The sequence below is a fragment of the Engraulis encrasicolus genome, chromosome 4 (genome assembly GCF_034702125.1).
Source record: "Engraulis encrasicolus isolate BLACKSEA-1 chromosome 4, IST_EnEncr_1.0, whole genome shotgun sequence".
Classification (NCBI taxonomy): Eukaryota; Metazoa; Chordata; class Actinopteri; order Clupeiformes; family Engraulidae; genus Engraulis; species Engraulis encrasicolus.
Genome location: NC_085860.1, coordinates 16,253,567 through 16,271,266, shown reverse-complemented (window position 1 = coordinate 16,271,266; position 17,700 = coordinate 16,253,567). Strand labels below are relative to the sequence as shown.

The 17,700-nt window shown below is 47.2% G+C and overlaps 1 protein-coding gene across 1 annotated transcript in view; it reads right to left on the bottom strand.

Moving 5' to 3' along the window:
* Positions 1-9,339: 9,339 nt before the first annotated feature.
* Positions 9,340-17,700, bottom strand: part of si:ch211-266k8.4 (TBC1 domain family member 10B) — a 76,967-nt gene continuing 68,606 nt past the window's right edge. The window contains exon 15 of the mRNA XM_063196378.1: positions 9,340-9,463. Coding sequence (XP_063052448.1) covers positions 9,394-9,463 — 70 coding nt within the window. The 3' untranslated portion in view covers positions 9,340-9,393. The remainder of the gene's footprint in view (positions 9,464-17,700) is intronic.

Here is a 17,700-nt window from a genome sequence, read left to right as displayed (position 1 = left end):
ACATACTGGGAATAAATGCAAAAATGTTGTTCTGCATATTTTCATATTTCCATAAACTACGCAGGATTAATAGAGAACCGTGGAAAGCCTCAATATTTATACAGGGGGTGCAGAATAATTAAGCAAACAAGTTTTTTTGTCCCTTCATTATTTGATAGGACAGTGAAGAACACACAGGAAATGACTGGGAGAGAGAGAGAGAGGGGAAAGGATCGGGAAATGACCCGGGCCGGGAATTGAACCCAGGCCGCCCGCATAGCTATCCAGTACCCAGCTGCTAAAGCGACGGCTGGGCCTGGCAAACAAGTGTTTTGCCCTTATCGTCGATTTTATGCATATTTTCCAACATCAAGCTGTATGGGCATGAAAACCTATTGGGTTTAAGCATTCCAGGAATAGGCTGTAAGGTGAGCCCCGTTATCGTTCTGTTTCGCTCCACAGCATCAGTACTACATACCCATTAGGTGAGAAAAGGACCAAAGTTATGTCACGATAAAATTCCGCTTCCTGCTAGCTATCCTGAACTTTTTTTTTAATCGAGACGTTTTCTGAAGAAATATTTCACTCAGGGTTGAATGACAATTTTGACGTCACATGACCCCACGTGATCGGGTAATAGTTTAGTGAAATGAAAAAATAGTAATTCGAACACAGTGTAGACTTCAGTTGGCACTGCAATTGACAAGGGCTATGTGAGAATGAGGGCTGAGTTTGTGGTCGGGCGCCAGGGCTGGACTGATAATATGGCATATAGGACATTTTCCCAGTGGGCCGAGCGTCCTCAGGTACCGATTCGTTTGTGTTTTGTCTTTGTTTAACCCTTAAGAGACCGACCCACAATTCAGATGGGGCGGCCCATTGGTCCATTTTGAATTGACAATGGATAGAATCACGAATAAAATATCTGAGAAAAACAGTGGGGCTGTGCGAGGGTTGGTCCATGCCAAAAATGCCCAGGCCGTTTTTCGGTCCCAGTCTAGTCTTGTTGAGAGCCAACAGGCAATAATGAGAAGGCCTCTAGAGTGAAGCGTGATCCCCTCTTCCCCCGTGATCCCCTCTTCTCAGGTGGCAAGCGGCTACTGCTGCTCCACTCTGCTCCTGCTCCTGCTCTGCTTGTAACAACCTGCTGATCTCGTGTTGACTTCCTTCAGTCAGGGAAGCGTGACCGTCCTCTGTTTACATGGGAACACAATCTCACTCCTGCCGCTGCTGCAATGCATGCATGCATGTCTCCACTCCCGTCCCAGTAGTACTGTATATGACTGTGTGTCTGGATGCAGGGCCGCTGACAGCTTTGGCCAGGCCCAGGTAGGGCTGGGCAGTGCACCGATCAGATTTGTTTAGTTTTAGTTCCTGTTCCAGCTCCTGTTCCAGGTCCCGGTTCCTGAACGGTGCCTTTTTCGGTTCCTATTTTATAATCACAATTAGGGATGGCTAACAGTTTAAAAATCATAAATGACCACCAAGCCTCATTAGCCAGTCGAAGTCGGTGACCGAGAAGCTTAAAAGCTGCTTTAAATTGAGAACAGAGTCATTGGTAAGGGCCCCAAACCCACTACAAACGATGTAATGAGGTCTCAATTCTGGGCCAGCTCTCTCCCTGGGCCCGGGACAAGTGACCTGTTTGTCCTCGTGTTAGCTTCCCCGTCTGGATGATGTGAATTGAGTTGGCGGGCCACCAGGGACGTACGGCTTCAGCCAGACAGACCTGAGCTGACTTATCTCGATAGTGGGCCCCTGTGCTGTGCTGTGCTGTGCTGTGGTTTTTAGCAAGGTGAGGAATGGGAGTGGGTTCAGTCTGGGTTATACATTCACCAGAGTAAATATATATTATCCGGCAGGCTTCCTTGACCTCACGCTCTGCTCCACAGCCCCGCTCGGCTAAGACAAACAGACCTGTTATGTGTGGCGGCCATGCATTTTTCTTAGGGACCGCAGTTGAGGGTTGACAGCTCATCCACTAAAGCTGTGGGGGCTGGCTGGCATACACAGAAAGCCTGCATTCCCATACAGCGGCTGCCAAGAATGTAAATATCAAGCCTATGAATTAAAGGAAGTGATTCTTTTTTTTTTTGCTGTGTTCTCGTTTTTTTTTTCTCTGGTGTCTTTGGCCTGATTCTCACAGGAAAATAAAAACCCTTCCCATGATTCCCAGTAAAAAAAAAGTTTAATTATCCAAAGTCAGTTGACATGGCACAAACAGTGCTGGAGGGGGAAAGCCTTGGACTAATAAAACAGGTTTTCTCCTGATTGACTTGAAGCACTTGCACTTGAAGACAGAACTCCTCTTAGCCTACCAGCCGTCCCAGCAGGTTATGCAAATGCTTAATTACGGAACGTTCAGGCAAACCTCTCTCTACACACCAAAGAGTTCTCAACCATGCTTTCTGTTGTAGTATGCATCGGATGGACTGAAACTTGGCTATTAAACCTTATGCAATATACTGGTAATGGGTCATTTACGTCTTAAGAAGCAGACCTCAGGGTGGTGCAACCACAGCTAATGTCACTATTGTGTGAAGTTGGTACATTAATTAATTGTATGACATGTTTCATTTACCTACATGGAATTAATGGGTTTTTTTTTTAATACAATCCAGGAAATATAGAATTCATAATAGTGACACAACTAGCTGTGGTTGCACCACTTGAATTCTGCTACTAACAATGTCAAAGGCCCTAATGCAAACTTGTGCAATACCCCGTCTCGGGCAATACATTCAAGCTAAAATTTACTTGGGGGCTTCTATCGAGAAAAACAAGAAGTTGCAACGTAGACAAAAACTTACACTTGGGTCGCAAAAGTAAACAGTGGCGACGTCAAATACCTATTTCTGTCCATTTGAAGTGAAAGCAAGAGAGTCTACAAACTTTGACACAGTAGAGAGTTTGAAGCGAGAGGGGAAACGGCCGACGTTAAGAGTGCAGGGCCCACAGAGCGGGTCAAGCTTTACTCCATTCAAACGGACCGGATGTGAGGCCTTCGCTCCGATTTAACACATCCCAGCCCATGAATCCCGGGAAGCAGATGGCACTTCTCCCTTTTCCTGCCTCCTCCCGCTCACCACTTCCTCAAAACTAATGAGAGACAGAGAGAGGGAGGGAGGGAGGGAGAGAGGGAGAGAGGGAGGGAGAGAGAGAGAGAGAGGGGGGGGGGCACTGAGACATCACTCCAGTACTTAGGTAATTGCACTGGCCAGCTACCAGTGAGATTTAGAATTGAGTTTAAAACTCTTCTGATAGTTTATACAAGTCACTAAATGGCGGAGGCCCTAAATATAGTGTAAACATGCTTGAGCAATATCATCCTAATAGAAGTCTTAGGTCTTCAGAATCTCCTCTACTGGTTGTGCCTAGGGTCAAATCTAGACAGGGTGAAATGGCATTTAGTTAATATACTGCAAAATGCTGGAACCAGCTTCCTGTCCTGTTCCTGTTCTCATCTGCCTTTGGTGATAGTTATCTACTATAACATAATATAGTTTCTTTTTCGTCTATGTTCTCTTTCTCTAATCTTAAGCACATTGAATGACAAGTATGTATGATAATGTGCTATATAAGTAATTTGTATTGATTGATTGGGAGCGGGAGGGAGAGAAAGACTGGCGAGGGAAGGAGGGAGAGAGGGAGGAGGGGGGGGGGAGAGACTGAGAGAGACTGAGAGGAGAGGGAATGTGAGGAGAGGAGAGGAAGACTTGTCTTTTCATGAAAAAAGGAGGCGGGAGGAGGAGGAACAGGGGATGAAGGTGTACAGAAGCTCCCTCAGATTTAATGAGAGACAGACAGAGGGAGGGAGAATGGAGAGAGGTAAAGAGAGGAGGAGGATGAGGAGGAGGAGGAGATGGAGTGTTGTGTGCGGAGAGTACTTTTCATTTCGTGAACACAAAGCAGGAGGAGGAACTGGAGGTGGAGGAGAACAGAAGCTCCCTCAGACCTGAAGAGAGAAAGAGAGGCAGGCAGACGGAGAGAGGGGTAGAGAAGGGAGGAGGAGGTGGAGGAGAGGGGGTGCAAGATGAGGAGAGGAGGACTTTTTCATGAAAAAGGGAGTAGGAGGGAAGAGGGGAAACAGGAGGAGAAAGGTGGATCAGAACAGCAGCTCCCTCAGACCTAATGAGAAACAGAGAGAAAGAGAGGGAGATAATGAGAGATGGAGAGAGGGAGAGGCTGAGGAGAAGGATAAGGAAGATAGGGAGTGTGAGGTGAGGAGAGGAAGAACTTTTCATTTTGTGGAAAAAAAGGCAGTATGAGGGAGTGGAGGAGAACCAAAGCCTCCACAGACCTAATGAGAAACAATGGGAGACAAGGGGATGAAGAGGTGGAGGAGGAGGAGGAGGAGGAGGAGGAGGAGGAGGAGGAGGAGGAGGAGGAGGGTACAAAGGATGTGGAAGAGGAAGAGGAGGGGAGGGAGGAGGTGAACACAAGGTGGAGTAGAACACAAGTTTTTATCCTCAGGGACCTATCCTAAGAAGCTGGTTCAGGAGTAAACCAGGTTTAAGAAAACGAGGACTCCAGGCTCTTCTATTAGATGATTTACCTCTTAACTTAACCTGGTGTACTCCTGAACCAGCTTCTTAGTATAGGTTTCTTGTGGTTTGCCTGGAGTTCCGTCTCCTTGCCAGATTAAACTTTAATCCGCCATGTTGGGACAACACTATGGCTATGTCTCAAATGACGCACTTTTGTCAGTGCACTGACAGTCAGTGCACAGTGCACACAGTGCACTTATAGGTCTTTAGTGCATAGTGTCGTGGAAAAATTTGAGCACTATGCACTGTGCCCTCGCTGGAAGTGACGGCTGAGCATGGCATTAGCTCGCCAAAATATGAGTTGGTTACTGTTTACAATGCACAGCGTCTGGTGCTTGTATTTCCATGTCCTTCACCCCAAGGGACAACAATCACACAAACAATACTTTGGTTGGCATGAAAAGGTTGGTGTCCCATCAACATTACTTACAGAATCAGGAGACTGTTTCCCAAACTCTTCTACTGAACTGAATGCCACATTTCCTCCATGTAATTGTCAACATGGCCGCCGTTTAGTGAGTGCAGTGTCAATCATTCAAGCACTGCATTTTCCCGCCATTGTTAGGGGATCATCCTGGCACTTTCAGTGCACTGCCTCAACTGACATTTTCAGTGTGAGCGCCCTAGGCACTGAAAAACAGTGCCCGAAGTGCACAAGTGCATCATTTGAGACATAGCCTATGTTTCCTGAAGGGACAAGCATTTGACAGGGTGGCAGTCTGGGCAACTCAGATAGGACAGATGGTACTGTGTGGAAATGACATTGACGGGCCTTCCAAACTTCACCTAGAAGTCTAATGGGGGCAGAGGGAGTTCATTCACTCAGTGGGTACGTTCCAATATGCGACCTTGCATCCTCCACTTGTGCTTGTGGCCTTGTACCAGGAAGTAATACATTGTGATGACATCACTGACAACAGCATTATATTTCAATATCTCGCAAAAGCTCAATTGTAAAGTCATTTTCTCATTTGCAAACTGGATGGTGAATGAAGAATAGTCCCCCAAAAATTGTTGTGGCTAGGCTGACAGTGGGGAAACTTAATTGCTTTCTCCATGGAGGCGGGGCATCAGCAAAACTTAAGGCCACAAGCACAAGTGGAGGATGCAAGGTCGCATATTGGAATGCACATTCTCTCCCGGTGTTGTTGGTTTCTACCTTCTGTAGTGTAGTGTGCGAGACCTTTATGAGGAGAGAGAGGAGGCTGTCAATAATTAAGCCTCCTCCGCGGTGCCCGCACGCTCCTGCGCTCACTCACGCAGATGTTGGCAAGGTTTTAACGAGGAAGCCACTTCCGACAACAACCCTACAGAAGGAAAGGACAAATTGTAACCCACATTTTGGAGACACGTGTGTCTGTGCGTGCAATGCATGTGTGTCTGTGTAAGTGAGTGAGAGAGTGAGTCACAAAGTGGGCCTGAAGGTGTATATTTCAGAGTACTTGACACAGCTGGGCCCAACCAAAACATGCCCACGTCACGTCACCATACCAGAGCAAGGGGGCGGTGGGAGTCTGTCTGAGCATGATGAGGGGTTATGGGAAACCAGATCAAATGGAGTGTACGTTTAACAGGATGCGGCGGCTGAGTGGTAATACATTACTTACCTCAAATGACGCGTCTGCTGCCTACTGAGGGGGAAAAAAGCAAACAAATGACAGTCAATGAGTAGGAGGAGGCACCAATGGCAAAAACAGAAAGTCCCTTAAAATCTCCAGCGGGATCAAGGAAACAAATTTTGTTTGTTCAGTTTTCTGTTTCACTTTGTCTCTCTCTCGCTGTCTTGTTCTGCTCTGGTGAACACGTGCTGGAATTAGTGAATTCTATAGGCCTGTGAATCGGATCTCTTTTTTTGGGCCTGGGGTAGTAGTGTCAAGGCTGAACTGCCACCCACCCTCAGCCCTTCCAGTGCCTCCCTCCCTTCCCTCTCTCATCACCTTTGCCTTTGATCCTGAACTACCAGGTTTGGGCTCATTACAAGGGCAAAGGGTTCACTCAAAGCATTCCAGCACTTAATAGGTCACTAATAGATTATTTGGAGAGGGGATGAGGGGGAAGGATCTGGTATGCACTGTGAACAGATAGAGAGGTGTGACACCTCACACTAAAATTAGTCCCTTGAGAATCTCTCCCTTTTTTTACCTCAGTGAGTCATTCAGGTGTTCTGAGCGTCCCAACAGTTTTGTTTTGTGTTGTTTTGAAAACCCATGTTGCTACAACAGCTTTGTTTAAGCCAATTTAGTCCTTTTCCCAGGTCCATGATGCACACCTATACAAACAGTACCCAGTATTGTTTACAGAGCAGAAATGTCTAAGCAAGCAAAAATGACATGTCTTCACCCCTCAGCTGTTTTCTTTGTTTGTTTGGAGGGTGGAATAAAGAAAACAAATCTGTGACAGTTAAACCACAGCCTCCGAATCCCCATGTGTCAACTATTAGAAAACCATCACATCCCTTGCTTCTGTAAAGAGTGTGTGTATGTGTGTGTGTCAGTGTGTGCGTGCGTTGGGTCAAGTGCAACACTGACAGAACAAGACAGAGCGCATGTCTTTCACTACTCGCCACACTTGGTCACATGACCGTTCCTGGAATACGATGCAACGCGACGACTTGCGTGCGTGCGTGTGTGTATGTGAAACCTACACCGTGGATAATTACAGGAGCTGAATACCTGTGCAGAACACCTCAGGACACACCCTGACTCATGCAAGAGAGGAATAAGAAGCAGCACAACCTGTGCTGTTGTTTAACGCCTCTGTCCTGTACTCTACTACACCAAACACCTCCCACCACACACCAAACACACACACACACACACACACATACACACACATGTACGCAGACACACACACACACACACACACACACACACACACACACACACACACACACACACACACACACACACACACACACACACACGTACGCACACACCCCAAACCCTCCCAACACACACCAAAGACACATAGACACATGCACATGCCCCCCCCCCCACACACACGCACGCTCACACAAAAAAGCACACACCTCAAACACACACACGCACATACACACACTCACACAAATAATCACACACCCCAAACACACAAACACGCACACCAAACATACACACCCCAAACACACACGTCACTCGACACGCTCAACTCAACGTGTGGGATAGCAAGAGACGCCAGAGGTTTTAATTGGATTGTGTGGTTGAGTTGACTTCAGTGACATGCGACTACTGGTAACATTTTACAAGCAGACGTACAGTATCAATAGTAAAAAAAGAAGTATTTAGTCAACAAGATTGCGGAGTTTATGCCAAATGGGGAAACTAACGTGTCCTTTACGTAGTTTCACCTCAATTAAACCAGTTTCACCTCAATTAAACTCAACAATCCCTGGATATATCACATAATCCTTTACTGTATTCCTCACACTAGAGTACTTATCGACTATATACTTTTCAACTGTTAACAATAGCAAATGAAATATAAAGCTCTCAATGATTGCTGAGGAATTAAATGCTTTTAACATAGAGACGGCCCTGACTAAGCGTTGGATGTCATTAAAGCACTGAAACTCATAACTAAGCCATGAGCATTAATAAATAATGACAGACTATTAAAGGGGGCTGTTAATGTTTTATTATTCCAACCCGGCATACAAAATATGACAATAAAACCCAGAAGCATGCTGTGGCAATGCAATCTAGTCTATAAACTTTAAGTGCAGTACAAAAATAACATATGGCTCTTTACAGGCAACATCAAAAAGGGAAGCCTGCTGAAAATGGCCCCCACATGAATTAATAAAGAAATATCGGACATAAAGGCACATGGGGAAAAAATACGGTGGCATCTCTTAAAGTGTCTTCCAGAACACCCGAAATATCCGATTCAGAATAAAGGCACAAGTGGATGACAAACACAGTCGAGGTCCGCTGCTTGACCAAAATGAAAAACAACAACAATGAAAAAAAAATATGCGCACCTTGTGCTTTGGCCTTCGGTTTGACAACATGAGGGATGAGATTGAGGCACTGTTTTTATCGGCGGTGTTTCCACAAGAATAGTCATCCCTGCAGCAACACCAAAACATTACATCTCTTCTCAGTCCCAGAGTTGTATAAAGTACGTAGAAGTAGATGTACTCTTACAGATGTAATTACAACACTAGCAGTATATCACATAGTTGAAACAATGAAATATCGTTCTAGTAGTGCTGTAATTCCATCTGTAAGAGTACTTTTACTTTATACAACTCTGCTCTATCCAACACAAACCCACTCCCCCCTTCCCATCCACTTATCAAGCCATACCCCACCTCCAAACTCCCCCTCCAGTCCAGCCCTCTGCAAATGGCATCCTGCCCAGCGTAAGTGCTCTCAAGTGGGCCTGTTTGGCCCCCAGGGGTCAGGCCTCTTGCGGAGCCAGCCCTGGAGCCTGTAGAGAGCAGAGGGGGAGAGGAGAGGAGAGGAGAGGATGGATTTCAGGTGGTACTATGAGGAGAAGTACCTAAGGTTGCATAGAATACGGTCCTTTGGTCCGATAGGTGGAGAAGGCTGGTGCTTCTTGATTATGTTCTGTATGTGGGCTGCTCTGTGAGGGACGGATGAGAAGAGGGTTGGAGTGGGGAAGGGACAGAGATAGGGGCAGGAGCAGAGGAAGGGGCAGGGGCATGGGCAGGGAAAGTGACAGGGGAAGGGGAAGGGACAGAGACAAAGTCAAAGACAGGGGAGGGGACAGAGACAGGGACAAGTACATGGGACAGAGACAGGGGCAGGGGCAGGGGCAGGGGCAGGGGAAGGGGAAGGGGAAGGGGAAGGGGAAGGGGGAAGGGGAAGGGGAGAGGTGTTTCATCCTCCCCCATCTTCACCTCTTCTCAGATGAGTTGAGACTCTCGGATCATCGTCCCGCTGCTCTGCCCATCCTGAGTGTCATGAGGGAGCATCCTTTCACATCAAAATGAGAGAGAAAAGCACACACATACGCACGCACAGGCGCACGCACGTACACACACGCACGCACACACACACACACACACACAGACAGAGGATTAAGTAGGTCAAACAGTATCAGAGGTTGCAAAAATAGCATTTTGCAGCAAATGCTTTTATATAATTTAAAAGATTCAATTTGTGCATCAGAATTGCACAGTTGCAATAAACCTTTCATCATAAATACTAACAACATGCATGCGTGTGGAATGCACAAACAGGCAGAAAGAGATGGAAAACAGAAGAAAACATTACGTTGGGAAAGTTTGTCTGTTTTCCGTCAACTCAAGTTGTATCCCAAACTCAAGTGTGTCTACATGGCAACACAGCGAAAGATAAGGACTCTGCACGGCTGTTGCCCTAGCTAACTAAAAGCCGTTTCGGAGGAGGAAAGGAAGGGCGGATAAAAATACGTAAAGAGGAATCAGTTATCCTTCCACTTTTTTCTTTCTGAGAGAAGTAAGAAAAACAAAACCGGAAGCGCGCGCTAAAAGCACAGAGATGCCTGAGACGACTTCCCTTCCACCACCTGAGGCTTTCAGAGCACTTTACCGCCGTCTCCGTCTCCGTCTCCGTACCGGAATACTGGCAGGCAGGGGACACCGAAATGGGGGTCGCGTTTCTGATGTTTAAATGCCACCACGACGGCATCACACACTAAGTGCCACTTTGTGGTTCGGAAAGGTGCTACCTGAAACGCTCTCTTACAAACAAAAAAGAACCACCAGAGAAGCGAGACAAACGTCAAAAACGTATATCCCACCACCTCCACTATGATCACTGAGCACTAGTCAACTATCTCCATTATTGAGGAGGAGAGTAATGTGTACACAATAGCAAACACAACTGGAGGACTTATTTGCTACCTCTCATTAAAACGTAAAGACAGCCCAAGGGGAAAGAGGAAGAGAAAAAAAGGGGAGGGGGGTGGGGAGTATGGGGTTAAAAAAAGAGGAGAGGAGAGAGGTTCTCATCAGGGAATACTCGGAGGGGAGGCACAGGATGTCTGGAGGTGCAGGAGATGTTGTCTTTTTTTTTGTACTGCAGAACTAGAGTAGGTCTCATGGCACTAGTAGCACTAGGCTCAGGAGTTACAGTTGGTGAGCTCTCACACTCAGGCCTGCTGCCAAGGTTTGGCATAACTGGTCAGGAGGCCCCACTCGTAATTAATGCTACTGCTACTGCTGCTGCTGCTGCTGCTGCTGCTGCTACTGCTACTACTACTACTACTACTACTAATAATAATAATAATAATAATAATAATTCCAGTATTCACAATTCCAATGCCCTAAATAATGATGGACCTTTTGATAACTAATAAATATATGTTTTGTAATGTCATTTAATATTTTTTCATGACATTATTTAGTCAATTTCAATTTAGGAGGCCCCAATTTTGCGGGCAAAGTGGTTGAGGCCCTAAACGCTCTGCTTACTCTGCTTATGCCTAACGGCGGCCCTGCTCACACTGGAAGTGGTGCAGCACTCTTATCAGACAGGCAAAAGTCAGAAACGCTGGCGTGACCTGGTGTGACTTTATGGCCAATGCATGTTACACGCCATTATACCTAATGCGCGTTACTTAAGTCGTGCAGCAGTTACATTATGCAATCTCGCGTGACGGCAAATAACGACTTCTAGCTTCATTCTGAATTGAAATCACGGCAGAAAGCCATTTTCCCTCTGCATTAGAGCAATGCTCAGACGGTTGTGCAACAGTGTCTGCTTGAGCAGCCTGGGTCACATTTAAGCACATATCACACAAATGGTGCGTAGATCCCCATCTGACAGAGCGGAGCGACGGCGTGCGGTGCTTTTCTGCTCCATTGAGTGGACACAATACGGGCTCCTGGGAGGCTCTACAACAACACATGCATGCAAGCGACTCCACACATGCACCTCGGATTAAAAAACTCTTACAGCCAGCCACCAACACGCCGGCTGACCATACCACTCTTGACTACATGGTGAAAAAGATCCCACAACTGCCCAGCCGCCACCACCACCACCACCACCAGGACTGCATTAACATGGCCTGGGGCCCCTAGGCTTCAGGTTGCTGTGGGGCCCCCCGGAAGGGGAAATTTTGCAACAAATTTACATAGACAGTGATGTAATTACGAGCTAGGACTTAACGATAACATGCCTATCAACAGAACAGATTATTTTTTTTTTCAATATTACATCATACCACAATTCTGCAATTTTCACGTTTGGCCAACCAAGGGCCCCCTGGCAAGTGGGGGCCCTAGGCTGCAGCCATATCTAGCCTGTGCGTTATTCTGGCCCTGGCCACCACCCCTGCCTGCCTGCCTACATCTCATCCTTCAGTTCCAGCCCCCCCTGCTGCTACATTATAAATACCATTTCTCTCAGGGATGAAAGAGCCCGTGTTTTTGTCCAGAGTGGTTTGCAGCATGTGCAACAGCTGCTGTCCATCGCGTCCCACCACCACACAGCACACCTCCTCTCCTCTCCTCTCCTCTCCTCTCCTCTCCTCTCCTCTCCTCTCCTCTCCTCTCCTCTCCTCTCCTCTCCTCACCACCCCTCCCACTCTCCACTGTCAGCCTCTCTCCATTTGCGCAGCCAGAGATTACTCTGAAGAGTTTATCCACGCTGGATTTATCCCTGCGCTGCCTGCGTCGACTCGGTGCTATGCGAGGTGCTAAGGCCAGGCCAAGGGGCCTGAGAAGGCCGTGATGAGGTGGGACAATAGGGGCTTTCTGCTCGACCCCGGACGAGGGCAGGAGCAGGAGCAGAGGCAGAGGCACAGACGGCAGCAGGAGCAGCAGCAGCAGCAGCAGGTATGGCTTGACTAGTGCTGTCGGGATAATCCTGACTGGCAGGCCCCTTGCCCTTGGGCTCACAGAGGCCCATGCAAGCCAGCAACAAGCACTGCACATCTTTCACTAGTGCTGAAAGAGATTGAAGAGACGGAGGGGGGCCTGCGGGCAGGCAGGCAGGCAGGGGAGTGGAGGGCGGTGGTGGTGGGAGAGATTACTGCACAGGGTTGATAGAAATGACATCAAACGTCTAATACTAGGTCGACAGGAGGAGGATCTGACGTCCAAGACTCTTGGATGGATAACAGCTGGGATATTGTACTCCTCCGGCTCCGAGATTTGCCAAGGCTTCCTGCCGTATACGTGCTACAATCTTTTTTTTTTGGTTGTGCATGCCAGTCCTACACATCAGGCTGATAAAATAAACACCTGTTGAAGTGAGACTTGGAGTGCACTAGGGGTGTAAATCACAGCCTTCATGGCGATTCGATTCGATATCGATTTCTTAAGCCGATTCAATTATTGATTCATATCAATGGCTCATTTTTTTTTACCTTACAGGCTTGACGTATGTGTGAAATATTAAATAAATCAAAATAAGCTGAAATATTTGCATGCATTTCATTTGAGGGACATCTTTACTATGGTCCGTATTAATATTATTTGGCAAGAGCAAAATAAAATGCCTCACAGTACGAGTGCAATAATCACTAAAAAAAGACTAATAATAATTGTATTGATTGTCTTGTGGATGAATCGATTAATTGAATCGTGGGCTGTAGGATTGATGCATCGATTCAAATGGATTATTATTTACACCCCTAGTGTGCACCGTATGGCCGCCTGCCACGTATGCAGCATGTCAGGCATTTATAGAAACAACTTTAAACAGACCATGTTGAATTTCTGGATCTGGTATCCTCTTACATTTATCTGGAGTAGATTTATCAAAACAAAGTGGATTAGTGTCCTTTAGCTTTAAACCAACCAAGAAAAGTGGCATACAGCATTTTCCCTGACTAATGTTGTTGCTTCCATTACAAACAACAAGCACTGTGCTTCCATTAAGGCTACCTGCCATATTTGTTTTTCATGGACAGTTGAGAAGATCAAACTTACTTGAACACTTAACCATTATCCCATAGTCCCTAACTGGCCTTCTCAATTACTGGGGCCTTTGTTCTAGCAACGCAGTTACAGGTAGCGAGACGCCAAAGAAGTGCAGGACCGTATCATTCCGAACGATAGGTAAACAATTCACCCAGCTGTCGACAAAGGATCCTTTGTGGCCCCCTGCGCATACAGTCAGCCCCTGGTCGAGTGTGACCTGGATGTGAATGCACATGAGAACGAGCTCCTGAGCGCTGACCCCTGAGGGGGGGGACAGGGGTGAAGGGCGGGCCCCAAAGTACCTCAAAGGAATCCCATTATATCCCCTTCACCATGATATCATTCCTGAGGAAAAAGTAGTCAAGGCGCAGTCAGTGTTGCCAGATTGGGCGGTTAGCCGTGTGCAGGTAAAAACGGGAAAAAATGGCCTTTTGGCGTTTTTTTCTGCAGTTTTGGGCCCATAGAAATCAATGCAATTCGTTGAAGTTGGGCGGAATTTAGTGCATTTCGGCATTTTTTGAGAACCTTTTGAGCGGGATTTGATCAGACACATCTGGCAACACTGGGCGCAGTCAGCCAGAAGCTGTGGAGGAAAGCACGGCTTGGGTAGGTCTTGGTAACAATCTTTTTTTCCAACGTTGTGGTACACACACTTGTTAATGCAATTATGTTTGAAATGGTTGAAGGTTAGCGGCAGCCCATTTAGATTTAATGAAGTAACAAAGGAGCACAATTTAAACGGTGGCCTTTGTGGACTCTATGAGAGCACTTGAGAAGCCGTCCATACCGACCCGAACAAAGCCGGCAATTATTTCCCCCATGCCTGAGCAGACGTATGCATTATTCAAATGTAATTAAATGACAGGGAGACGGCGAAACCAAAGGAACGTTTTTTTTTTATTCCATTTCCTGACAGAGAAAGGAAAGAATTCCTATTGGGAGAGTGTATTACATAAAGTCCCACCAAAATAATAGGCCATTCAACCAACCAGAGCCACTGACAACATCAAACAAAACGATTTACACAGAAACGACTTACAATATCAAAAAACACATCTCAACAGACACAATAGTTTTGACTATAGTTCATTAAAAAAGAAACAAAACGTTGAGTAAGAGAAACAATTGTGTCAAGTCAGTCCTCTGGCGATTTACATTTCCTAAAGGTTAAATAGGAGGCAAGCAGGAGGTGGAGACCTGTATATAGTTTTATTATATGGTGTGACGTCATCGGTCGAATGCTCCATTCATTTCAATGGGGCTCCCCAACGTTCGCACGTCTGTTATTTTTCGATAACGGACGGGTTGGTCTATAACAGACCGCTGTCAATGGCAACAAGACTTTTCACTGCTAAAGCGACTTTTCAACAAGACTCTAATCAGCTGCGGTGGTAGACAACACCTGTTGTCCTGGGCCTGGCTACCTAGCTGTTGCCTAGCGGTGTTCCACAACGCACGGCACTGTTTTGTTTTGCGCAGCAACAATCTTTTGACATGAAAAATTATAATAAACTTAACGAAATGTCCCCGCCATGTGTGAATCATTTAAGTATATCCATATAATAAGCGGGTTAACGTTCGGCGAGTCGGTCGCTTTGTGGAATAGCAGCACTTCAGAGAGAACAAGACCCCTCCGCTCCGCGTCGGGGTCTAAAGATTCTCTCTGTCGTGCTGCTATTCCACGGTAGCGACCTTCTCGCCGAACGTTAACCCTTACTTATTGAGGTGGGCTGGAGGGACAGGTGTGCAGGGACTGGAAGCAGCACTGTTCTCACCAAGGATGGATTATTGCATGGGCCTACCGGGCCCAGGCCCAGGGGGCCAAGAGTCAAGAGGTGCCCTGAAGCCCAAGTCTCTTTCCATTGTCATGTTGCGTTACAATCACACTTTTAACAACTGTATTTTCACACTTTTTCTGGGGACAAACACCCGAACCCCCAACAATAGGTCTTTAACATCTGGAGGGGGACCTTTCTTGTTGTCTGGCCCAGGGCCCATGGAGTCATGATCTGTCCCTGATTCTCACAGAAGGAATTAACCAAAACGTAGAGGCTTGGACAAGGAAGCCACACAGTGCTGACCAGGGAAGCTGACAGGGGGGGGCGGACAAAGGGGTCACTTGTCTCGGGCCCAGGGAGAGAGGGGGCCAGAATTGGAACCTCATTACATTGGCTGTATCTCAAAGTCAAGGATCCTGGCCTTTCTAGGACCTGAAACGCCCAGTGATTGGATACTCTTTGGTGAACTCTGCAGAGTATCCATTCACTTGACGTTTTTACGTCCTAGCAAGGCGAGGATACTTGACTTTGAGAAACAGCCATTGTTTGTATTGGGTTTGGGGCCCTTTCAGATGTCTTTGTCCTGGGCCCCGCCTAAAGCTGTCAGTGGCCCTGGTGCTGACACTACAGCTCCTTGTGGCCTGGGGGTCAAGACTTTGATCACATGCAGCACAAACAAGTGGGTGTGATATTCAACGTGCCCGGCTATTGGGAAATGTTTGCTCTCCTCACGTGTGGAGTTAAAAAGTATCAGTGGGGAGCCAAAGTCCTACAGGATGAAGCGTTTCCTTTTCTCCTCTCTCCGGTCCACACAGCACCTGGACCCTTACGACATTCTCCACTCCACCTTGTCATTGTGTGAAACGGCTCAACAGGCAATGGAAAGTGGTTTGCTGTGTGTTGCCACACATGTGGCTCCACTGAGAGGAGAAAAAAAACAGACTCAGAGCAGGAACAATGCTGGGAAAGAATCTACTGTGGGTCAGTGCCTCTCTCGGTCTGTCTTTCTATCTGTCTGTCTGTCTCTTACCCTGGAAGACTCCAGACGCTACCCTGTGCGGAGAACAGCAGGCCGGCGGTGGCAAACCAGGATTGCCTCCATGAATAAGTAAAAGCTACAGTGCTCAAGAGGTATTGTGTGTCGTGGGAGCGCGGATAACTCTTGGGTTTTTTTTTTTGTAACGATTGGGCACCCTGCCCGGGAATCAACTCCTGAATGTATTTTTCATGTGCCGTTTGTAAAACAGCCGCCATTCCCATGCATGAACACAGGCACAGGCGGTGCGGCCCTTCATGTAGAAGGGAATGAGACGATTAGCAATCGGCAGTGTGGTGGCGTAGCGCTCCCCTGTGTACTTACATAACCCTCCACAACACCTGTACAATGGTTCTTAGTGATGCTTGGCCCAGCTCAACCCCCTCTGCTCCAGCTCAAGCTGTACGTTTGTTTCCCTGAGTCGGCCATTGTGGTTCGTGTATCGTAGCGTAGAGCACAGCTGCGCAGGCAGGCAGGGGCTGCCAGGGCTGCCAGGGCTGGACTGGCGGAGAAATAGGGCCCGGGCACTTTTGGGTGAAAGGGCCCCCCTGATAATTAGCGCCGCAGAACTGACTCACTGGTGGACCCTGCACACTTGTGGGCCTTTATCTTTTTCTTTTTTACATTTCTGAAAGTAGGGGCCCACAAGGGTGCGGGGCCCACCGGGAAATACCCGCTATGCCAGCTGGCCAGTCCAGCTCTGTGCAGGGGCTGCTGCTCATATCAGTGGAGCTCCTACTCCGCCAGCTATACGCTAATCTGTCCCCTCCGCTCGCTTCTGGCTCCCAGGGGGCCCCGGGCCTCAAAAAGCTCCTCGAGACATCAAACGCTGACTGGGCTACGTCTGGGCTGGGCTGGGCGCAGCGCATCGTGTAATGCGCCTCAAACAGACATTCACAGTGCACATGAGGCAGCTGAGAGCATTCTGACAAAAAAAGGAAAAGAAAAGAGTTTCATGCCTTCATGCGATTATTTTTGCAGCCTCACTAACCACAGCTACAGTACCTACTACACTACAGAGGGGAAAAAAGGCAACCTAAAAAACGAAAACGCAAGCGATAAAATTTGCGTCAATATTTGTTTACAACCTTCAAGCTGGTCCTCCTTAGAAATACCTACTCCGGCCCCTACTGTGGCTGATATGGTAGGGCACTTGTCTACTACGCAGCCGACCCAGGTTCGATTCCCGGCCCGGGTCCTTTGCCGGCCCTTCCCTGTTTCTCTCTCCCAGCTCATTTCCTGTCTCTACTTCACTGTCCTGTCTGAGAAAAAAAACAATAAAGGCTTGTAAAGCCCCCAAAAAATAATTTAAAAAAGAGAAAAGAAATACCTACTCCAAGCTAATACCCAATCCAAGCTACATGCCACCAATTTCTTATTCTGTCATAAATATGATAGAGCGTCAATGGGGGAAAACCTTGTAAAGTCTATTTTTAGCTTTCGTAACTAATTAGTTGAATTGCAAAGGAGTGGTTATGGTGTTCA